We start from the raw sequence: 19108 nt of genomic DNA, 5'->3' as shown, positions 1-19108 counted from the left end.
TCCAGTGAAGGCAGAGGAGACAGCAAAGTGGTCTGAGGTCACACAGTCACTCTGATGATCAGAGGGATCAGCAAAGATCCGAGCCCAGGACTGACTCCCAAGCCCGCGCCTGCTCTTTCCTTCGCCCCACTTCTAACTCCAAGCTTTGAAATGCCTTGGTGTGACCCTGGGGAGCGACCCCTGGAACCTGCAGTACCAGCCACACGTGTGGAAGGGTGCATGTCAAGAAGGCGGGACCATACCATGAGCCTCCGCATGCGCTCCTTCTCGATCCGCTCGTTCTCTTTCTTCTGCTCCCGCTCCGTGTTGGCATGGTACGTGGCCACTGCCTTGGTTAGCTTCTGGATTTTGCCTGTGACCGATCTGTGATATTCCTTGAAATCCTTGGCATGCTGGAGAATGCTATTGAGGTATTCCTGTAGAGAACACGCAAAAGAGAAGGCTGACCCCTCAGCAGCATGGCGGACACATCCCCCGTAAGGCTTGTTTAAAACCTAGAATACTGCCCAGGTGTGGTGGCTCACGCCTGTAATCCCAGCACTTTGGGAGGCCAAGGTGGGTCGATCACGAGGTCAGGAGATTGAGACCATCCTGGCTAACACGTGGCTAACACCCTGTCTCTACTAAAAATGATAAAAAAAAAAAAAAAATCAGCCGGGCATGGTGGCGGGCGCCTATAGTTCCAGCTACTCGGGAGGCTGAGGCAGGAGAATGGCGTGAACCGGGAGGTGGAGCTTACAGTGAGCCAAGATTGTGCCACTGTGCTCCAGCCTCGGCAACAGAACGAGACTCTGTCTCAAAAAAGAAAAAAAAACAACAACCTAGAATATCACTTTGGGAGGCCAAGGAGGGCAGAATGCCTGAGGTCAGGAGTTCGAGACCACCCCAGCCAATATGGCGAATCCCCATCTCTACTACAAACATAAAAAATACCACCCAGGTGTAGTGGCGCATGCCTGTAATCCCTGCTACTTAGGAGGCCAAGACAGGGGAATCGCTTGAATCCGGGACGCAGAGGTTGCAGTGAGCCGAGATTACACCACTGTACTTCAGCCTGGGTGACAGAGCGAGACTCTATCTCAAAAAAAATAAATATAATACACAAAAAACGCCCTTTGCCTGTTGCGGTTGGGTTTCTCTGATGATAAAACTCAGCAATGGCAACTGTGGGTGGGAAAGGCCCTCGAACACAGCAGGTGGGCACACAGGGCAGTCGACTTGCAGGGCAGCGTAGCATGGATATGAAACGTCTCAAAAATGTTTCCAACCCTCCCCCCAACTTATTCCATCACTACAAATTTACTTTAAGGAAATACCAGAGACCAGTCCCAAAATGTTCAAGCCAAAAATTCCTGTCCTAGCATGATTTTTAATTTTCAAAAGCTGAAATATGTTGCATGTCCTCAAACAAGAAAAAGTTGACATAAATGATCAGATCCTGGACCCACTGAAATGGAATACAGTGTGGACATCAAAAGTCATGTTTCCGTGATACTTAAAAACAAAGAAAGCAATGTGGCCAAGAGCAGCAGCTCACGCCTGTAATTCCAGCACTTTGGGAGGCCGAGGCAGGCGGATCACTTGAGGTCAGGAGTTCAAGACCAGCCTGGCCAACAGGGTGAATCCCCATCTCTACTAAAAACACAAAAATTAGCCAGGTGTGATGGCGCATGCCTGTAATCCCAGCTGCTCAGGTGGCTGAGGCAGGAGAATCGCCTGATTCGAGGAAGAGGAGGCTGCAGTGAGTGGAGATCACGCCACTGCACTCCAGCTTGGGCGACAGAGTGAGATTCTGACTCAAAAAAAAGACAGCAAAATTTTAGAAAAAATAAAAAAACAGCAATTTAACATTGTATTAATATACAAGTAAAAAGGCTGAAATAACATATATAAAAATGCTGGTGGCCAGAAGCAGTGGCTCACGCCTGTAATCCCAGAACTTTGGGAGGCCAAGGCGGACAGATAACAAGGTCAACAGTTTGAGACCAGCAGCCTGGCCAACATAGTGAAACCTCGTCTCTACTAAAAATACAAAAAATTAGCCAGGCATGGTGGCAAGTGCCTGTAGTCCCAGCTACTTGGGGAGCTGAGGCAGGAAAATCGCTTGAACCCAGGAGGCAGAGGTTGTGGTGAGCCGAGATTGCACCACTGCACTCCAGCCTGGGCAACAAGAGTGAAACTCTGTCTCAAAAAAAAAGAAAAATTAGCCAGGTGTGGTGGCGCACACCTGTAATCCCAACTACTCAGGAGGCTGAGGCAGGAGAATCCCTTGAACCCAGGAGGCAGAGGTTGCAGTGAGCCAAGATCGCACCATTGCACGCCAGCCCAGATGACAAGAGTGAAACTCTGTCTCAAAAAAAAAAAAAAAAATGTTGGCCAGGCATAGTGGATCATGCCTGCAATCTCAGCACTTTGGGAGGCCGAGGTGGACGGATCACTTGAGGTCAGGAGTTCAAAACCAGCCTGACCAACATGGTGAAACCCCATCTCTACTAAAAATACAAAAAACATGTTAGCCAGGCATGGTGGCAGGTGCCTATAATCCCAGCTACTCAGTGGGCTGAGGCAGAAGAATTGCTTGAACCCAGGAGACGGAGGTTGCAGTGAGCCAAGATTGCACCACTGCACTCCAGCCTGGGCGACAGAGCGAGACTCCATCTCAAAAAAAAAATTGTTAACAGAGATTGCTGTGCTGATTGTCTAGATTATTTTACACTACACCAGTAAGATATAAATGATAGAAAATCTCTAGAAAATCTATAAATGACCAAATCAGCATAATCATCCCCAAATCCTTACTTGACTTTAGATTTGAAGATTTCCATCTTATTGATTCATCCTGGGAAACTCTGAGTCAGATCAGTCCCTGTGCTGCCCAGAACCCTCTATGGCTCCCACTTCACTCAGAGCGACAGCCCAAATCCTCCCTGAAGCTCACAAGGTCCCACATCACCTGCCCGTCACCTCCCTGCCCTCCCCTCCTTCAGCTCACCCCGCCACTCACTGTACTCTGGCTACATGCAGGTCCTTACTTTCCATAGAAAACATAGGCACATTCCAGCCCCAGGGCCCTTGCACCTTCTCCTTTTCCCAGAAAGCTCTTTCCACAGATCTGTGTGGCTCCCTCCCTTGGGGGTCTGCCCAGATGTCACCTCCAAAAGAAAGAACTCCCCCAACATCAGGTCTACAACAGCCCTTTCCTTTCTCTCTATCCCAGCTTGATTTTTCTTTGTGCTCTATCACCTTCCAGACATACTATGCAGGGATTTGATCACTATCTTCTCCCTACCATTCGGTTTTTACACCAATACGCTCTCAGTGCCTAGAATACTGTTACGATGAGCAAAAGAGAGAGACAAGCAGCATGTTTAGGAACAAAGCAAACACAGCCCCGTGACAACCGCTGGGACAAGCCAGGCAGCCAGGTGGGTGGGCTGCAGGGCCTTGGGGCCACCGGGGTGTACCTGGTGCTTCTGCCGGCGCTTGCGCTCCTGCTCAATCTTCTGCTGCTTCTCTAGCTTCTCGGTGATGCGGGCCTCACGCAGGGACTGGCGCTTGCTGCGCTTGTAGGCCTTAGCATTGAGGGCTGTCTCCAGCGCTGTGTCCCTCCGCATGCACACCACCACCTCCTGGCGCAGCTGTAGGAGGGAAGAGGACATGCCCATGCGCTGCACGGCTCTGTGGCATCCACAATGACGAACACGCATGATGACGTCACATGCTACACCGCTAAAGGAGCATTTTAAGTGCCTTACACACCCAGTCCGTGTGTGCAGGGGACATCTAATAGGTGTCCCCGGGCAGGGCGAGCACAGGACAGAAGGTGATCACTTCTGGACACCTAGCCAGTGGGTCCTCTCGGACCTCCAGCTTGCCCCCCTCTACCACACACACAGCTTCTTAGGAGTCATTCAGAAGTACAGCACCCTTGGCTGGGTGTGTGGCTTAACACCAGTAATCTCAACACTTTGGGAGGCCAAGGTGGGAGGACTGCTCAAGCCCAGGAGTTTGAGACCAACCTGGGCAACATGGTGATACTTCACCTCTACAAAAACTAACCGAAAAATTAACTAGGTGGCCAGGAGCAATGGCTCATGCCTATAATCCCAGCACTTTGGGAGGCCGAGGCAGGTGGATGGCTTGGGCTCAGGAGTTCGAGAGCAGCCTGGGCAACATGGAGAAACCCTGAGTCTACTAAAAACACAAAAACCAGCGTGGTGGCTCACGCCTGTAATCCCAGCACTTTGGGAGGCCAAGGCAGGAGGAACACCTGAGGTCAGGAGTTCGAGACCAGCCTGGCCAACATGGTGAAACACCGTCTCTATCAAAAATACAAAAATTAGCCAGGCGTGGTGGCACGTGCCTGTAATCCCAGCTACTCGGGAGGCTGAGGTGGGAGAATCACTTGAACCTGGAAGGCAGAGGTTGTAGTGAGCCAAGATCGTGCCACTGCACTTCAGCCTGGGCTAGAGTGAGACTCTGTCTCAAAAAAATAAAAAATAAAAAAAAAATAACCCCAGCATGGTGGTGCACACCTGTAATCCCAGCTACTCAGTGGCTGAGACAGGAAAATCACTTGAACCACAGAGCCAGAGGCTGCAGTGGGGCGAGATAGCATCACTGCACTCCAGTCTGGGCAACAGAGTGAAACTCTGTTTCAAAAAAAGGAAAAATTCGCCAGGTGTAATGGTGCACGCTTATACTCCCAGCTACTCAGGAGGCTGAAGTGGGAGGATGACATGAGCCTGGGAGGTCAAGTTTGCAGTGAGCTGTGATCTCTCCACTGCACTCCAGGGTCTCACTAAGAACAGTACCCTCAGAAATAGACCCATGCGGGACAGCACCTGGTGGCTCATGCCTGTAATCCCAGCACTTTGGGAGGCCGAGGCAGGCAGATCATTTGAGGTCAGGAGTTTGCGACCAGCCTGGCCAATATGGTGAAACCTTGTCTCTACTAAAAATATAAAAATTCCGCATGGTAGCACACACTTGTAATCCCAGCTACTTGAGAGGCTGAGGCAGGAGAACTGCTTGATCCCGGGAAGCGGAGGCTGCAGTGAGCAGAGATTGTGCCACTGCACTCCAGCCTGGGTGACAGAGCAAGACTGTTTCCCAAAAAAAAAAAAAAAAAAAAAAAAAAAAAAAGGGAAAGGGAGGAAAAGAAAAGGAAGAAAGAAGCCCTTGCAAGTCTGCTTCAAGAGGCAAGTGCTTTAGGGTACAGAGGTCCATGTCTCCAGCACTGTGCAGGACGCAAGAGGAATGTTCTGCAGTGAATGAGTGCCCATGGGTGGCCACAGCTGCTTTTCACAGCCCAGGCAGGTGTAATACTAGCCCAGCAAGCCATACTTGGAGGCTTAACAGCAGTGTTGGTGACAAAGGCCCTTCCTGGAAAGCTGCGGCCGTGCCGGCACCCACCTGCCTCTGAAAGTTCAGCAGCCTGAGGGCCTTGAGCTCAATGGTCGCTTTGGTTCGCAAATCCCCGGCCAGGGACCCGGGAAGGTTTTCAAGTTCCTGAATTCGGTGTGCAATGCGAGCCTGCAGCCTGGGAGCAGAGAAGAGAAGGAGCAAAGGCAGTGAGAGGCTTGCCAGGGCACCCGGTTATAGCTGGAGCTGCAGGGGACCCATCCCTCGAGGAAGGAAGGTGCTGGTCATGAGGCAAGAGATGCCTCAGAAGAGGATGCTGGCCGCAGGGCAGAGCAGAGAGGGAGGCAGCCAGGGACACTCCTCAGGACCGGGCCTCAGGGGGCAGCAAACAAGATTCCTGATAGGCGCGCCCAGTTCATGCCTGTTCAGTGGTGTGAGCCAGGTTCTGGCATCAGGTGGGCTGGGGTTTTCATGCAGCCCTGGCATGGATGAGGCGCAGGGCCGTGAGAATCTACTTCACCTGCACACCTCAGCATTCTCATCTCAAAACTGAGGCGACCCCTTGGAGAGACCCTAGAGGTGAGGTGTGGTCTGAAGATTACAAAGGTTACATAGGAAGGTTATGTGAACTAATCCTCTTAATCAGTCTTTCCGCACATACTCATTGAGCACCAACTGTATGCCAGGGACCATTTTGAGCGCAGGGCCTTACCACTAAACAAGATCAGCAAGTCAAGGAACTCTCAGCCTCATTAGAAAAAACAGTCCATAACAGAGATTTAAAAAAATAAAATAACCACTGCAATTCCAGAGAGTGGCTGGAAGTGACGGGAAGGGCCTCCATAAGGAGGGAATCCCAGCAATGAGGCCTGAATGAGTAGAAGGAGCCAGCACGGCCTGTGCAAAGTTCCTGGGGCAGGAAAAAGCCTAACTTATTAAATAAATGAAAAGAGGAACAAAGAGAGTGGGGTGGGTGAGGAAGGATGCTGGGCAGGAGTGGACATAAGGCAAAGATTACTGGGCAGATAATTGGAGTTACAGGCAGGTTTTAATCCAGGGAGTAGATCTGACGTCAATCAATCGTGAAAAGAGAACTCAGGCCAGGCGACGTGGCTCACGCCTATAATCCCAGCCCTTTGGGGGGCCAAGGCAGGCAGATCACCTGAGGTCAGGAGTTTGAGACCAGCCTGACCAACATGGAGAAACCCTGTCTCTACTAAAAAAATATAAAATTAGCCAGGCGCAGTGGCGCATGCCTATAATCCCAGCTACTCAGGAGACTGAGGCAGGAGAATCGCTTGAAACCGGGAGATGGAGGTTGTGGTGAGCTGAGATCGCGCCATTACACTCCAGCGTGGGCAACAAGAGTGAAATTCCATCTCAAAAAAAAGAGAATTCAGACTGCTGTGTGGGAAACAGACTGCAGCCAGAGTGGGAGCAGGGAGGTGAGGAAGGAGGTGTAGGCCAAGTGGCAGCGGTGGGCACAGGGCACTGTTTCCTAAGGCGGGGGAGAAAGTTGAGTGGCTTCCCCAGGGGGACATATGGGACATATGGGAACTGGGGCCACGCCCTCACCTGTACTCGCGCTCCTGCAGGATCTCCACAGGGTCGAGGCCCCGCGGCTTCTGGATGGGGGTGATGCGGCTCTGCTTCTGGTGCAGCGGCACCATGGGTGCGGGCTGGGCCGGCTGCCCGGGGGACTGGGTCTGGGGTGGCATCACAGGCGAGGCGGCAGGTGGGACGGCAGGGGGCGCAGGGGAAGGGCGACCCGTTGGCTGCGGGGGGATCAGTTTCTGAGGGGTGCTCGTGGGGGCAGCAGCATTCGCCATGGGTCCTGGGAGGAGGCAAGGGGCCAGGGCATCGTGTTGAGCTCTGGGGCCCATCCAGGCTGGAAACAGAAAGCTGCTGGGCTGCTCGAGGCCCTGGGGACAGGCAGACCCCGCCCATCTCCCACCTCTCACCTAGGGGTGTCCCTCACACCCGCCTTGGGCGCCAACCTCCTCCAGATCTCAGCCTCACCCTTGTCCCTCACACCCTTCACTGGGGCCAGCCCCACACCCCTGAGGCTTCAGTGTTCTGTCTGTGGCTCTACAGCAGCATTTCCTGTCGTCTCCTCCCAGTGCTAAATCCAACGGAAGCAATTTGCCCTTCAATGCCCATCGCTAAACCTCAGGCTCCAAGAGGGTGGGTAATGAGTCCCACTGCCTCTTTGAGCCCACCAGATGGGAGCCTGCAGCACTTACTGAGCAACCACATATACAGGGCTCAGGGACTGGGTGAAGGCCACGAGGGATGGGATAAAATGACAGTCATTGGGAACTGACTGGCTACAGGGGAGACCTGGGGACCACCACAAGAAAAGTACAGGCTGCGGTTCGGGCTGGCCACCTTGGCCCTTCCTCCCTGCCAGGGCTCATCTCAAGGCCTGCGCCACCCAAGCTTGCAACGGGGAGTCAGGGCATGGGTGCACCACCATAGAAGAGGGAGCTCACCTTCAGGCCAGGGCTTGGGAGGCCCTCCAGGAGGCTGGCCCGGCATCCCAGGGGGCACGCCTGAGGGTCCTGGGGGGGGCATGTTGGGCCCTCCCATACCTACACGTAGGGAGAAACAAACAAAAGAGAAAATAGTGCTCCCCAGGTTTATGCCTGCGCCCAGCCCCGTGGGCAGCCCTGGCTTCAGGGGACACAGCAGATACACCTATTAACCAGCACCCCCAGGGGAAGCAGGGAGCTGGGGAAACAGCATTTAGCAGGACAGCTGCCCCCACCACCCGAGCACCCAGAAGTGCAGCATGGGCCCGTGCAATCCCAAACCGGGAAACCCAGTTGGCAGCAGAGCCCAGTCTGTCCACTCCTCCACTCACGCCCCAGCCATTCGCTCTGAGACACCTGAGGGCCAGGGCAGCCAGCCTTACCATGAGGCCTGCTGTAATTTGGAGGTGCCGGGCCGGGACCGGGGCCAGGGCCAGGGCCAGGGCTGGGTCCTGTTGCGGACACCGAGGGTGGAGGTAGCGTTGGCATCTGCTGCTGCATCCCAGGCATTGGCCGCTTGCCCTGCACCGCCATCTGCAGGTGGTCGGGGAGGGGCTGCCCCCTGGCCAGCATCTTGTAGGCCATGATCTGAGCTCTGAGCTGGTGCAGCTGGTTCTGGTTAAATGGGGTTGGGCCCCGGTTCTGCTGCCCCAAGGCCTGGGGGTCAGCACCATCCAGCGGTGCCCCTCCTGGTCCGGAAGACATCTGGGGGCCTGAAGACGGGCCACTGGCTGGAACTGGACTAGAGGCATGCTCAGAGCCACCCAGGGGCGAGGGGTAACCTGCAGAGAAAGGCCAGCCCACTGGTCACTAGGCAGCGTACGTCTGTGATTTTTACAACTTCTTCTCTACACCAGCTCCTACTCTGAGACAGGGCACGACCAAATGGCATCCTTCTTGAGTCAATCAGGGGCACCTGGAGGGCACGCGCTGGAGACACCTCAGCCCAGTAGCCGGCATGGTGGATTTGGTTTAACCCACGTCTCAGTAAGGTGCTGCTGGTTAATGCTGAGAACCTGTGCATGAAATCACGGCTCTCTCCCGGCCTCCGCCTGCTTGTCCACAGGTGGGGTCCACATCTTCGGGCTGGCTGGGCCCGCTCCCAACATTTCCATTCCCAGTGGAGCCCCTGAGCTTCCCACCCCTGATGACAGCAAGAACTTGGCAAGTCACCCACCATATCACTTCTCAATTGTCCTCGTACAGAAAAGGCACCTGCTGGGCTCATTAAAGCAGAGTCCCAGGCCCTAGGAATCTGTATTTTCAGTAAGTTCCTTGGTGGCATGGGGCTGCTGCCCTGCACAGCCGTCCTCTATCACCCATGCTGAATACGGTCTGCCCCCCAACCAGCACTTCCCCTTCTGGGGCTGCTCCAAGACGAGGTGGCCAGAACAGAGCACCAGCCATGCCACGCCAGACAGCCCTCTGTGGCAGGCCACCCACCCGGCTAAATCATCCTAGGTACTCCCGGAATCCATCCTGTGGGAACCCAGGGGAAGAAAATGATCTGAGGACTCTGGTGTATGACAAACACAAGACAGGAAGGAAAGCAGTTTGGTACCTTGGGAGTGCTGGTCCATGGGGCTGGGCGGGGGCCCCATCCCAGCGTGGCCCCCTGACCGCATCCCCATTCCTTTCATCTGGTTGTAGCGCGGGTCATCCGACATGCCCTTCTCGTGCATGGACTCCATAGGCTGCGAGAGGGACCATGACAAGGCAGGGTGAGCATGTGGAACGTGAGGTGGTGGCATGGCTATGCGCTGCCCAAGAGAAGCTCGAGGGCACTGAGAATGGCCACCTATGACAACATGCATCTCCCCAGTCCCCAGCGTTACTACACGGCTCGGCTCTAAGGCAGGGTTCTGACACCTACTTAGGCCTCAAGACAGGTACACAAAATAAATGTCACCCAGTGGAGCACGAGCACCTGGGAGACTGTGGCCAGGCAATCCTCATCTTCCACCACCCAGGACCTCCTGTGGCCCCGACACTTAGAAACATCACTTCTCTTATGGATGCTAATACGACCTTTTCTTTCAGATGTTGTATGTATAAGAGAATATGTCCTCTAACCATGCCCAGGGACACACACAAGAGACTTGTGACCATACAGAGGCTTCTCCGCCTCGCTGACTGAAGGTCCTGCTCAGCGCAGGTGAGTGGTAAAGAGAGTGGCTGAGGGGCGCGCCTTGGAGAAAAGGGCACCCGCTGCTCGGCTCTGCGAGCGGCACAGGTGAGCTCGACAGCCAGAACGGGGGAAACGACGTGGCTAAAAGCCTTTTTAGTAATTTGGATGTTTTTCTTCGTTACCAAAAGAAAACTTTGGAGTGATATTCCCAAATTTCCCACGCAGAAAGCAAGGGAGTGGAAACGGTGGGGCAGGTGTCCGCAGGGGCCACGATGTGCTGCTCAGGCCCAGATCATGTGCCAGCACAGGCTGGAGTCCGACGAGCTGACCCCTCTGTTCACGGCCATGGGCCCCGGCGTAGGGGGCTGAGCCAAGGCATGCCACCTCCAACAAGAAGGCTTCCCCCCCCGTCCTCTGAGTAAGGCCCTCGGTCCAGAGGCTGCCTGCAGCCCTAGGGGGCAGGGGCCCCTACCTTGTGCATCTGGTGCATGTTGTCCTGAGGGTACCCTCCAGGCCCCTGGGTGGGGATGGGGTGTCCTGCTGAGGGCGGCCCCGGGCTGGGCCCCATCATGCTGTGGGCGGAGCCCGGTGAGGGACCCGGGCTAGGGCCCAGCATGGCTCCAGGGGAAGGGCCAGGGCCCGGGGAAGGACCCGGCCGAGGAGTTCCGCCCAGGGGTGGGTCTGGAGTGGACATCTTCACAGGAGCTGCAGACAGTGGCCTCCTGCTGGCAGAAAGTCCCAGTCAGTCTGGGGTTCACGACCCAGGGTGAGGCAGGACAGGGATAGCAAGGGACATCAGAATCTCCTTCCGACAGGAAGCCAGCACCTTTCACCCCAGTCACCCGAACCTTTTCTTCACGACCACTCTCAGAGGAAGTGCAACATCTCAGGCACAGGTGGGCCACGCTCACAGACAAGCACTGCCCCACAGGGACCTTCAGGGTCTCCTGCCATATTCCTGATCACGGCAGAGAATGTCTCACCGGGGTGCTGGTCTACCCTTCACACTGCTCTCCACTTGCTTATCTTCCTAACAGAAAGAGCAGGACTATGGCTCAAATAGCCTCTGACTGCCCGGGTGCGGTGGCTCACACCTGTAATCCCAGCACTTTGGGAGGGCAAGGCAGGCAGATAATTTGAGGTCAGGAGTTCAAGACCAGTCTGGCCAACCAGGCAAACCCCGTCTCTACTAAAAATACGAAAATCAGCCGGACATGGTGGCACACGCCTGTGGTCCCAGCTACTCAGGAGGCTGAGTTGGGAGAATCGCTTGAACTTGGGAGGCAGAGGTCTCAGTGAACCCAGATCACACCCCTGCACTCCCACCTGGGCAACAGAGTGAGACTCTGTCTCAGAAAAAAAAAAACCGCCTCTGACTGAAGTGCCATCAATTCAGCCAAAACAAATATTTATGGCAAATTCTGCTGGTTTTCCGCTGAAAGTAGTAAGACCAAGTTTCCCTTAAAATAAATGAACTTAATTTAAAAAGGATAATTTAAAGGATGACACAAATAATGGCACTTTTTGGTCCCTGACACTTAGAAACGTCACCTTTTCCTTTAGATGCTAATATGCATCAGGAGATGTCCTCCAACCACCCAGGGACACGCGGGAGAGGAAAGATACTTGTGTCTGTAAAGAGGCTTCCCCGCCTCACTGGCTGAAGGTCCTCGCTGGCTGAAGACGCACACACGCTCTGTGGAACTTCTCAATATATTCTAGGCTTTCCTTCATATAATCTTACCTGTGGCGATTCTTATCATGTAATACTCTTTAAAACACAAATTCTAACAGCTACACTGCATTTCCTGGCTCTGACACCCTGGGTTTTTTGATAGCCCCTCTCTGGTTAAGCATGTCGCAAATCTGTCTTTTGTTTCAGGTGCCTTTTGGAATGAATCTCTTTGCCCCTGAACTCTCCAGCATACTTCCGGTTCTAAGGATAAATTCTGTAAGACGTGTAGGAACATTTTTAATTCTCTTGATTTAAAAAGTTCTATTTTTTGGCCGGGCGCAGTGGCTCAAGCCTGTAATTCCAGCACTTTGGGATGCCGAGGCGGGCAGATCACGAGGTCAGGAGATCGAGATCATCCTGGCTAACACAGTGAAACCCCATCTCCACTAAAAATACAAAAAAACGGCCGGGCGCGGTGGCTCAAGCCTGTAATCCCAGCACTTTGGGAGGCCGAGACGGGCGGATCACGAGGTCAGGAGATCGAGACCATCCTGGCTAACACGGTGAAACCCCGTCTCTACTAAAAAATACAAAAAACTAGCCGGGCGCGGTGGCGGGCGCCTGTAGTCCCAACTACTCGGGAGGCTGAGGCAGGAGAATGGCGTGAACCCGGGAGGCGGAGCTTGCAGTGAGCTGAGATCCGGCCACTGCACTCCAGCCTGGGCGGCAGAGCGAGACTCCGTCTCAAAAAAAAAAAAAAAAAATACAAAAAAACTTAGCCGGGCATGGTGGTGGGCACCTGTAGTCCCAGCTACTCTGGAGGCTGAGCCAGAAGAATGGCATGAACCCAGGAGGCGTAGCTTGCAGTGAGCTGAGATCTCCAGACTGGGTGACAGAGCAAGACCCTGTCCCAAAAAAAAAAAAAAAGAAAAAGTTCTATTTTTTGTTTTATTTATGTTCTTGAGACGAAGTTTCGGTCTTGTTCCCCAGGCTGGAGTGCAACGGCATGATCTTGGCTCCCTGCAACCTCTGCCTCCCAGGTTCAAGCGATCCTCCTGCCTCAGCCTCCTGAGTAGTTGAGATTACAGGTGCGCACCACCATGCTTGGCTAATTTTTCTATTTTTAATAGAGATGGGCTTTCACCATGTTATTCAGGCTGGTCTTGAACTCCTGACCTCGTGATCCACCCACCTCAACCTCCCAAACTACTGGGATTACAGGCGTGAGCCACCGCGCCTGGCCAATTTTTTTATTTTTAGTAGAGACGGGGTTTCACCATATTGGCCAGGCTGGTCTCGAATGTCTGACCTTCAGGTGATCCACCTGCCTTGGCATCCCAAAGTTATGGGATTACAGGTGTGAGCCACCGTTCCTGGTCAAAAATTACATTGTATTAGGTAATCTCGGGGAAAAAGTTTAATTTGAAAGGTAGGGGTTTTTGTTTTGTTTTGTATACAGAGTCTCACACTATCACCCAAGCTGGAGTGCAGGTGAGCCAGCATAACCCACTGCAGCCTTGACCTCAGGGGCTCAAGCCATCCTCCTGCCTCAGCCTCCAGAGTAGCTGGGACCATAGGAGTGCATCTCCATGCCTGGCTAATTTTTCTTAATTTTTTGTAGAGACGGGGTCTCTCTATGTTACCCAGGCTGGTCTCAAACTCTTGTTGATCCTGGCTCAAGGGATCCTCCAGCCTGGACTTCCCAAAGTGCTGGAATTACGGGTGTCAGACACCGCACCCAGCCATAGGGATATATTCTTAGACAAGAGACGAAAGGCTCAAAACGACCTCATTCCACTTTCATGGCGAACAGCAGGAGAGAGGACCAGGAAACTCAGCAGGGGAGGAACCAGTGACTGGCACTCCAGCGAACCCTGAAAAGATGAACCCTGACATAAAAAAATCTAAATATGTTACTGCGAGGAAATTCATCTGGAGGCAAAATCTGACCTGACTCTCCATGTGGATATTCACACATTCTGCTACAGAAACAGGACTGTCTGATTATGAGATGCCGCCCTCACCTCTGCCATGTGACAACAGTCTGAACCTTGTGTTTACGTTACTAAGATGCTGATTTTGGAGCCTGAAGCCTCTGGTCCGCGGGTGTGTCTTCAGGGAGGATGCGCCTGCAGCTGCCTCTATATATAGGTGGGAAGCTCAGCAACGTGGGCATGGCCAGGGCAGCGGGGAGGCATTGGCTCCTTGGCGCTTCCCTCTGGGCCTTTTGTCCCCATAGGCTTCTCAGGCCCAAAGAGTGTTGCAATGAGGTAGGAAAAGGGACAACAGGACTGCCACATACTTCACAGATCCTGTGATATTCAGGGACCTATAGCTTCTTCCTCACTTGAAGGTCTGTATTCTAAGTCAAATAAACTGAAACTGACAGCAAAATACAATCGAGCAAGCCTGTAATCCCAGCACTTTGGGAGGCCAACGCAGGGGGGTGGCCTGAACCCAGAAATTCGAGATCAGCCTGGGCAACATGGCAAAACCTCATCTCTACAAAAAATACAAAAATTAGCCGCGCTTGGTGACACATGCCTATAGCTCCAGCTACTCGGGAGGCTGAGGTGGGAGGGTTATCTGAGTCCAGGAGCTTGAGACTGCAGTGAACCATGACTGTGCACTGCACTCTAGCCTGGGCAAAAGGGCGAGATGCTGTCTCACAGGAAAAAGAAAAAAAGATCCAGGTCATTAAGTGCAAACCATCTTTTCCCTCTCTAATGGTGGACAAGCCAATGAGTGTACACTGGGAAGTGACTGAAATTATAGCTCTCCTCATTGTACATTTTTTTTGAGACAGAGTCTCGCTCTGTCGCCCAGGCTGGAGTACAGTGATGTGATCTCTGCTCACTGCAACCTCTGTCCCCAGGGTTCAAGCAATTCTCGTGCCTCAGTCTCCCGAGTAGCTGGGACTACAGATGTATGCCACCACCCCCAGATCTCCTAATCATACTTTACACTCAGCATTAGAACTTCTTCCCTCTCCCTTCCATCAAATCATGCGATGCCATCACAGTACTCCAGGAAGAGCTCCAACTCACAGCAGTGCTAACTTCGTCAACAGACACACAGAGAACACCGAAGGTGCTGCCTCAAAAAACCATTTTGTGCCCGAATATGGCAAGTCTGCTGTTTAGAAACAGGGGTTTCACAGTAGCTTGTTAGAATGGCCTCTGCTCCTGAAAATGCTGCCTCTAGAGTCAGACTGCAGTGAAGCAGGAACGCGTGTGCCACCGGCATCCGCAAATTCCTTTCTGGATTGAAAGCTCAGACACGTGTGGAGTGACAGAAAAGGGGATCCAAACAGCCTGGGCATGATGCAAAGCCATCCCCAGCAGTATCACCCAATGCCAAAGCATGTGATGAAGTTGCTGGTGCCTGCACTTGAACAAGCACTGGCCAACCTGCAGCACCAAGTGGAGAGCCGTGGAGCTACTCCATGTCCTCAGCTCAGTACTGAGGGCAGCAGCATGTGATTCTGCTTACTCTCACTGACTTGTACGCGCCCTGATCGCAGAATCACAGGTGAACAGCTTCAAGAACACTGCGTCAGATATCCCTCCCGACATTCCAGAAGGCATTCTTGAGCCCCTCCTAGTCAATACCACTCTCCCAGGGAAACCACTATTTTGACTACCACTGTAGCTTCCTTTCACTTGTTACTGCACTTCCAATAAAATGACAGGTGTGGTGGGTCACACCTATAATATATATATTATATGATATATAGTATATACTTATGATACCTAATTTACAAACTATATAAATAATGTAATGTTGGGAGCAATGGGTCATACCTATAATCCCAGCACTTTGGGAGGCCGAGGCAGAAGGATCACTTGAGTCCAGGAATTCAGGACCAGCCTAGGCAACATAGCAAGACCCCATCTCTACAAGTTTTTTTTTTTTTTTTTTTAATTAGCTGGTACTCGGGAGGCTGAGTAGGGAGAACTGCTTGAGCCCAGGAGGTCATGGCTGCAGTGAGCCATGATCGTGGGCAACACAGAAAGAACCTGTCTCAAAAAAAAAAAAAAAGACAATCACAGGGTCACCATGTCTGGGACAGTCATCCATTCTTTTTATCTGAGCACTGTCATTTTCATAGACATTGTACTCTACCAGGTTCTGGTCAGCACAAATCAAGCTGCTATGAGAGTCATTTGGTGGACACTGACATTGGTTCTTCCTGGGTGTACAAGAATGAAACTGGTGGTTATAAGGGAGGCATAAACTTAGCTTTGCTAGTTTTCCAAAATAGTCGTATCATCTACACACATGGTCCCATCTCCCAAACAGGGACAGCATCCCAGTTGCTCTTCATCAACCCCAAAACTTGCTGTCAGTCTTTACAACTTTTAACATTCTCATCAATGTCCAATTGCATCTTTTTATGGTCTTCATTTGCATGTCCCTCACAACTAATGGCACTGAGCACCTTTCCGTATGCTTACTGGCTTCTGAGATATCTATCTATTTATTTATTTAGAGACAGACTCTCGCTCCATCACCCAAGCTGGGGTACAGTGGCATGATCTCGGCTCAGTGCAACCTCCACCTCCTAGGTTCAAGCAATTATCTGCCTCAGCTTCCCGAGTAGCTGGGATTACAGGCGCACGCCACCATAACTGGCTTTTTCTTTTTTTCTTTTTGTATTTTTAGTAGAGACAGGGTTTTGCCATGTTGGCCAGGCTGGTCTTGAACTCCTGATCTCAAGTGATCTGCCCGCCTCAGCCTCCAGAAGTGCTGGGATTACAGGCGTGACCCACCATGTATGTGGCCGGTATCCACTTTTAAAAAGTAAAAAGTATCAGCCGGGTGTGGTGGCTCACACCTGTAATCCCAGCACTTTGGGAGGCCGAGGCAGGCAGATCATGAGGTCAGGCGTTCGAGACCAGCCTGACCAAAATGGTGAAACCCTGTCTCTACTAAAAATACAAAAATCACCCAGGCATGGTGGCGCGTGCCTGTAATCCCAGCTACTTGGTAGGCTGAGGCAGAAGAATTGCTTGAACCCGGTAGGTGGAAGTTGCAGTGAGCCGACACTGTGCCATTGCACTCCAGCCTGGGCAACAAGAGTAAACCTCCATATCAAAAAAAAAAAAAAAAGAAAGAAAGAAGCTCTTAATTCTAACGAAGGCCAGTTCATCAAGTTTGGTCTTTGAGGTTTAACATTTCTGCAGTCCTATTTAAGAAACTCTCGGCCGGGCGCGGTGGCTCAAGCCTGTAATCCCAGCACTTTGGGAGGCCGAGACGGGCGGATCACGAGGTCAGGAGATCGAGACCATCCTGGCGAACACGGTGAAACCCCGTCTCTACTAAAAAATACAAAAAACTAGCTGGGCGAGGTGGCGGGCGCCTGTGGTCCCAGCTACTCGGGAGGCTGAGGCAGGAGAATGGCGTAAGCCCGGGAGGCGGAGCTTGCAATGAGCCGAGATCGCGCCACTGCACTCCAGCCCGGGCGACAGAGCAAGACTCCGTCTCAAAAAAAAAAAAAAAAAAAAAAGAAACTCTCGTCTATCCCAAGGTCATGACAGAGGAAGCGAAGGGATATTTGCAAATCCAGGGGGCACTGTGGCTTGCCTTCCCCTCCCAGAGATTTACAACTGCTGAGGATGTCTCAGTCACAAAGAAATGACAAGGAAGGAAGATGTAGCCAGGAGGTAGGGGCCTCAGCCTACCTGACAGTAACAACTGAGACTCAGCCACTGGGCCCTCCCCGCCACACTAGTACAGGGACTACAGTGGTCCTGCTGACAGATGAGTCCCTGAGGCTCAGAGGCCACACAGCAGGGCAGTGAAAGAGTTCAGGTCACAAGGCCAAGGCCACAGTGGAACTCACTGCCATGCATCCCACACTCTGAACATGGACTGTGAAGCCACAGTACCACCTGCCTCACGGGTAACCTCCCTGTGGCTCTACCTCCTCCTCTACAGGCTGGAACATCAAACGATCACTCACGGCAGGAAGTGCCGGCTACTCAGCTGGTGAAATCAAGGTGCCCATCTCTCCCCAGGTTTACTGAGCAGCTGCTTAGCACGTGAAAGTATCACACTAGGAGCATCACATGGATGAGGTCCTGGGACGCTCCTATCAAAATGTGAAGCAGAGGCTCCCTTCCCTGAACAGAAATGAGAAAACTGAGCCATAGGCCGGGGACGGTCGCCCACGCCTGTAATCCCAGCACTTTGGGAGGCTGAGGCGGGCGGGTCACTTGAGGTGAGAAGTTCGACACTGGCCTGGCCAGCATGGTAAAACCCCGTATCTACTTAAAAAAACAAAAAGTAGCCAGGTATGGTGGTGCATGCCTGTAATGCCAGCTACTCGAGAGACTGGGGCAGAACTGATTGAACCCGAGAGACGGAGGCTGCAGTGAGCCGAGATCACACCACTGCACTCCAGCCTCGGCAACAGAGCAAGATTTCGTCTCAAAAAACCAACACCAAAAACAAAAAAAAAACCTGAGCCATAAGAAGAGTGACACTCCTGAGAGCTCCAGTCCAAAACTCAGCCTCCCGCCAGCACAAACCGCGAGTAACACTCCTGCCAAGTGCTGCTCAGGAACAACAGACTGGCTTCCCCTTTTGGGGACGCATCAGGCAGAAGTGGCTGGCTGGAGAGCAGCAAACCCCCAGGTGCAATCCAGGACCTGCTGTCAGCCATGACACGCCCACCCTGGCAATCAGTGAACACAGATTTGGGCAGCTGCCAACAATTCTTTTGTTGTTTGGTTGTTTGCTTATTTTGGAGACAGAGTCTTGCTCTCTCACCCAGGCTTAGCGCAGTGGCGCAATCTCGGCCCACGGCAACCTCCGCCTCTGGAGTTCAAGCGATTCTCCTGCCTCAGCCTCCCGAGCAGCTGGGATTACAGGCGCAGGCTGCCAAACCCGGCTAATTTTTTTGTATTTTAGTAGAGACGGGGTTTTGCCGTGTGGTCCAGGCTGGTCTCGAACTCCTGAGCTCAGGCAATCTGCCTGCCTTGGCCTCCCAAAGTGCTAGGATTACCGATGTGAGCCACCACACCCGAACCCCCCTTTTTTTTTTTTGAGACAAGGTCTCGCTCTGTCTCCCAGGCTGGAGTGCAGTGGCGCCATCCCAGCTCACAGCCTTGAACTCCTGGGCTCAAGTGATCCTCCCAGCTCAACCTCCCAAGTAGCTGGGACTACAGGCTCGTGCCACTATGCCCAGCTAATTTTTGTATTTCTTTGTAGAAATGAGGTCTCACCATGTTGCCCAGGCTGGTCTCAAACACCTGGGCTCAAGTGATCCACCCACCTAAACCTCCCAGACTGCTAGGATTACAGGCATGAGCCACCGCACCCAGCCCAAGCCACAGTGCCTGACGCACAAACATCTCTTATCCCTCCTTGCTCCCACAGCCATAAGCATGGTGTTGTTCTCAGTCC

The 19108-nt window shown here is 52.7% G+C and overlaps 1 protein-coding gene across 12 annotated transcripts in view; it reads right to left on the bottom strand.

Moving 5' to 3' along the window:
• Nucleotides 1-19108, bottom strand: part of LOC105473733 (SWI/SNF related BAF chromatin remodeling complex subunit ATPase 4) — a 103437-nt gene that overhangs the window by 67897 nt on the left and 16432 nt on the right. For 9 of the 12 annotated variants that reach the window (XM_071085888.1, XM_071085893.1, XM_071085895.1 and 6 more), the window contains exons 2-9: nucleotides 10496-10745; nucleotides 9457-9589; nucleotides 8279-8677; nucleotides 7857-7955; nucleotides 6940-7198; nucleotides 5416-5542; nucleotides 3465-3638; nucleotides 243-416 (exon numbers count right to left, since the gene is read on the bottom strand). In XM_071085888.1, coding sequence (XP_070941989.1) covers nucleotides 243-416; nucleotides 3465-3638; nucleotides 5416-5542; nucleotides 6940-7198; nucleotides 7857-7955; nucleotides 8279-8677; nucleotides 9457-9589; nucleotides 10496-10717 — 1587 coding nt within the window. In that variant the 5' untranslated portion in view covers nucleotides 10718-10745. Of the gene's footprint in view, nucleotides 1-242; nucleotides 417-3464; nucleotides 3639-5415; nucleotides 5543-6939; nucleotides 7199-7856; nucleotides 7956-8278; nucleotides 8678-9456; nucleotides 9590-10495; nucleotides 10749-19108 lie in introns of all 12 variants that reach the window. The other 3 variants (XM_071085889.1, XM_071085891.1, XM_071085896.1) reach the window with 1 other exon arrangement.

Source organism: Macaca nemestrina, chromosome 20 (genome assembly GCF_043159975.1).
Source record: "Macaca nemestrina isolate mMacNem1 chromosome 20, mMacNem.hap1, whole genome shotgun sequence".
Lineage (NCBI taxonomy): Eukaryota > Metazoa > Chordata > Mammalia > Primates > Cercopithecidae > Macaca > Macaca nemestrina.
Note: the sequence above shows the minus strand (reverse complement) of the source record. Positions and strands in the feature narration are given on the sequence as shown.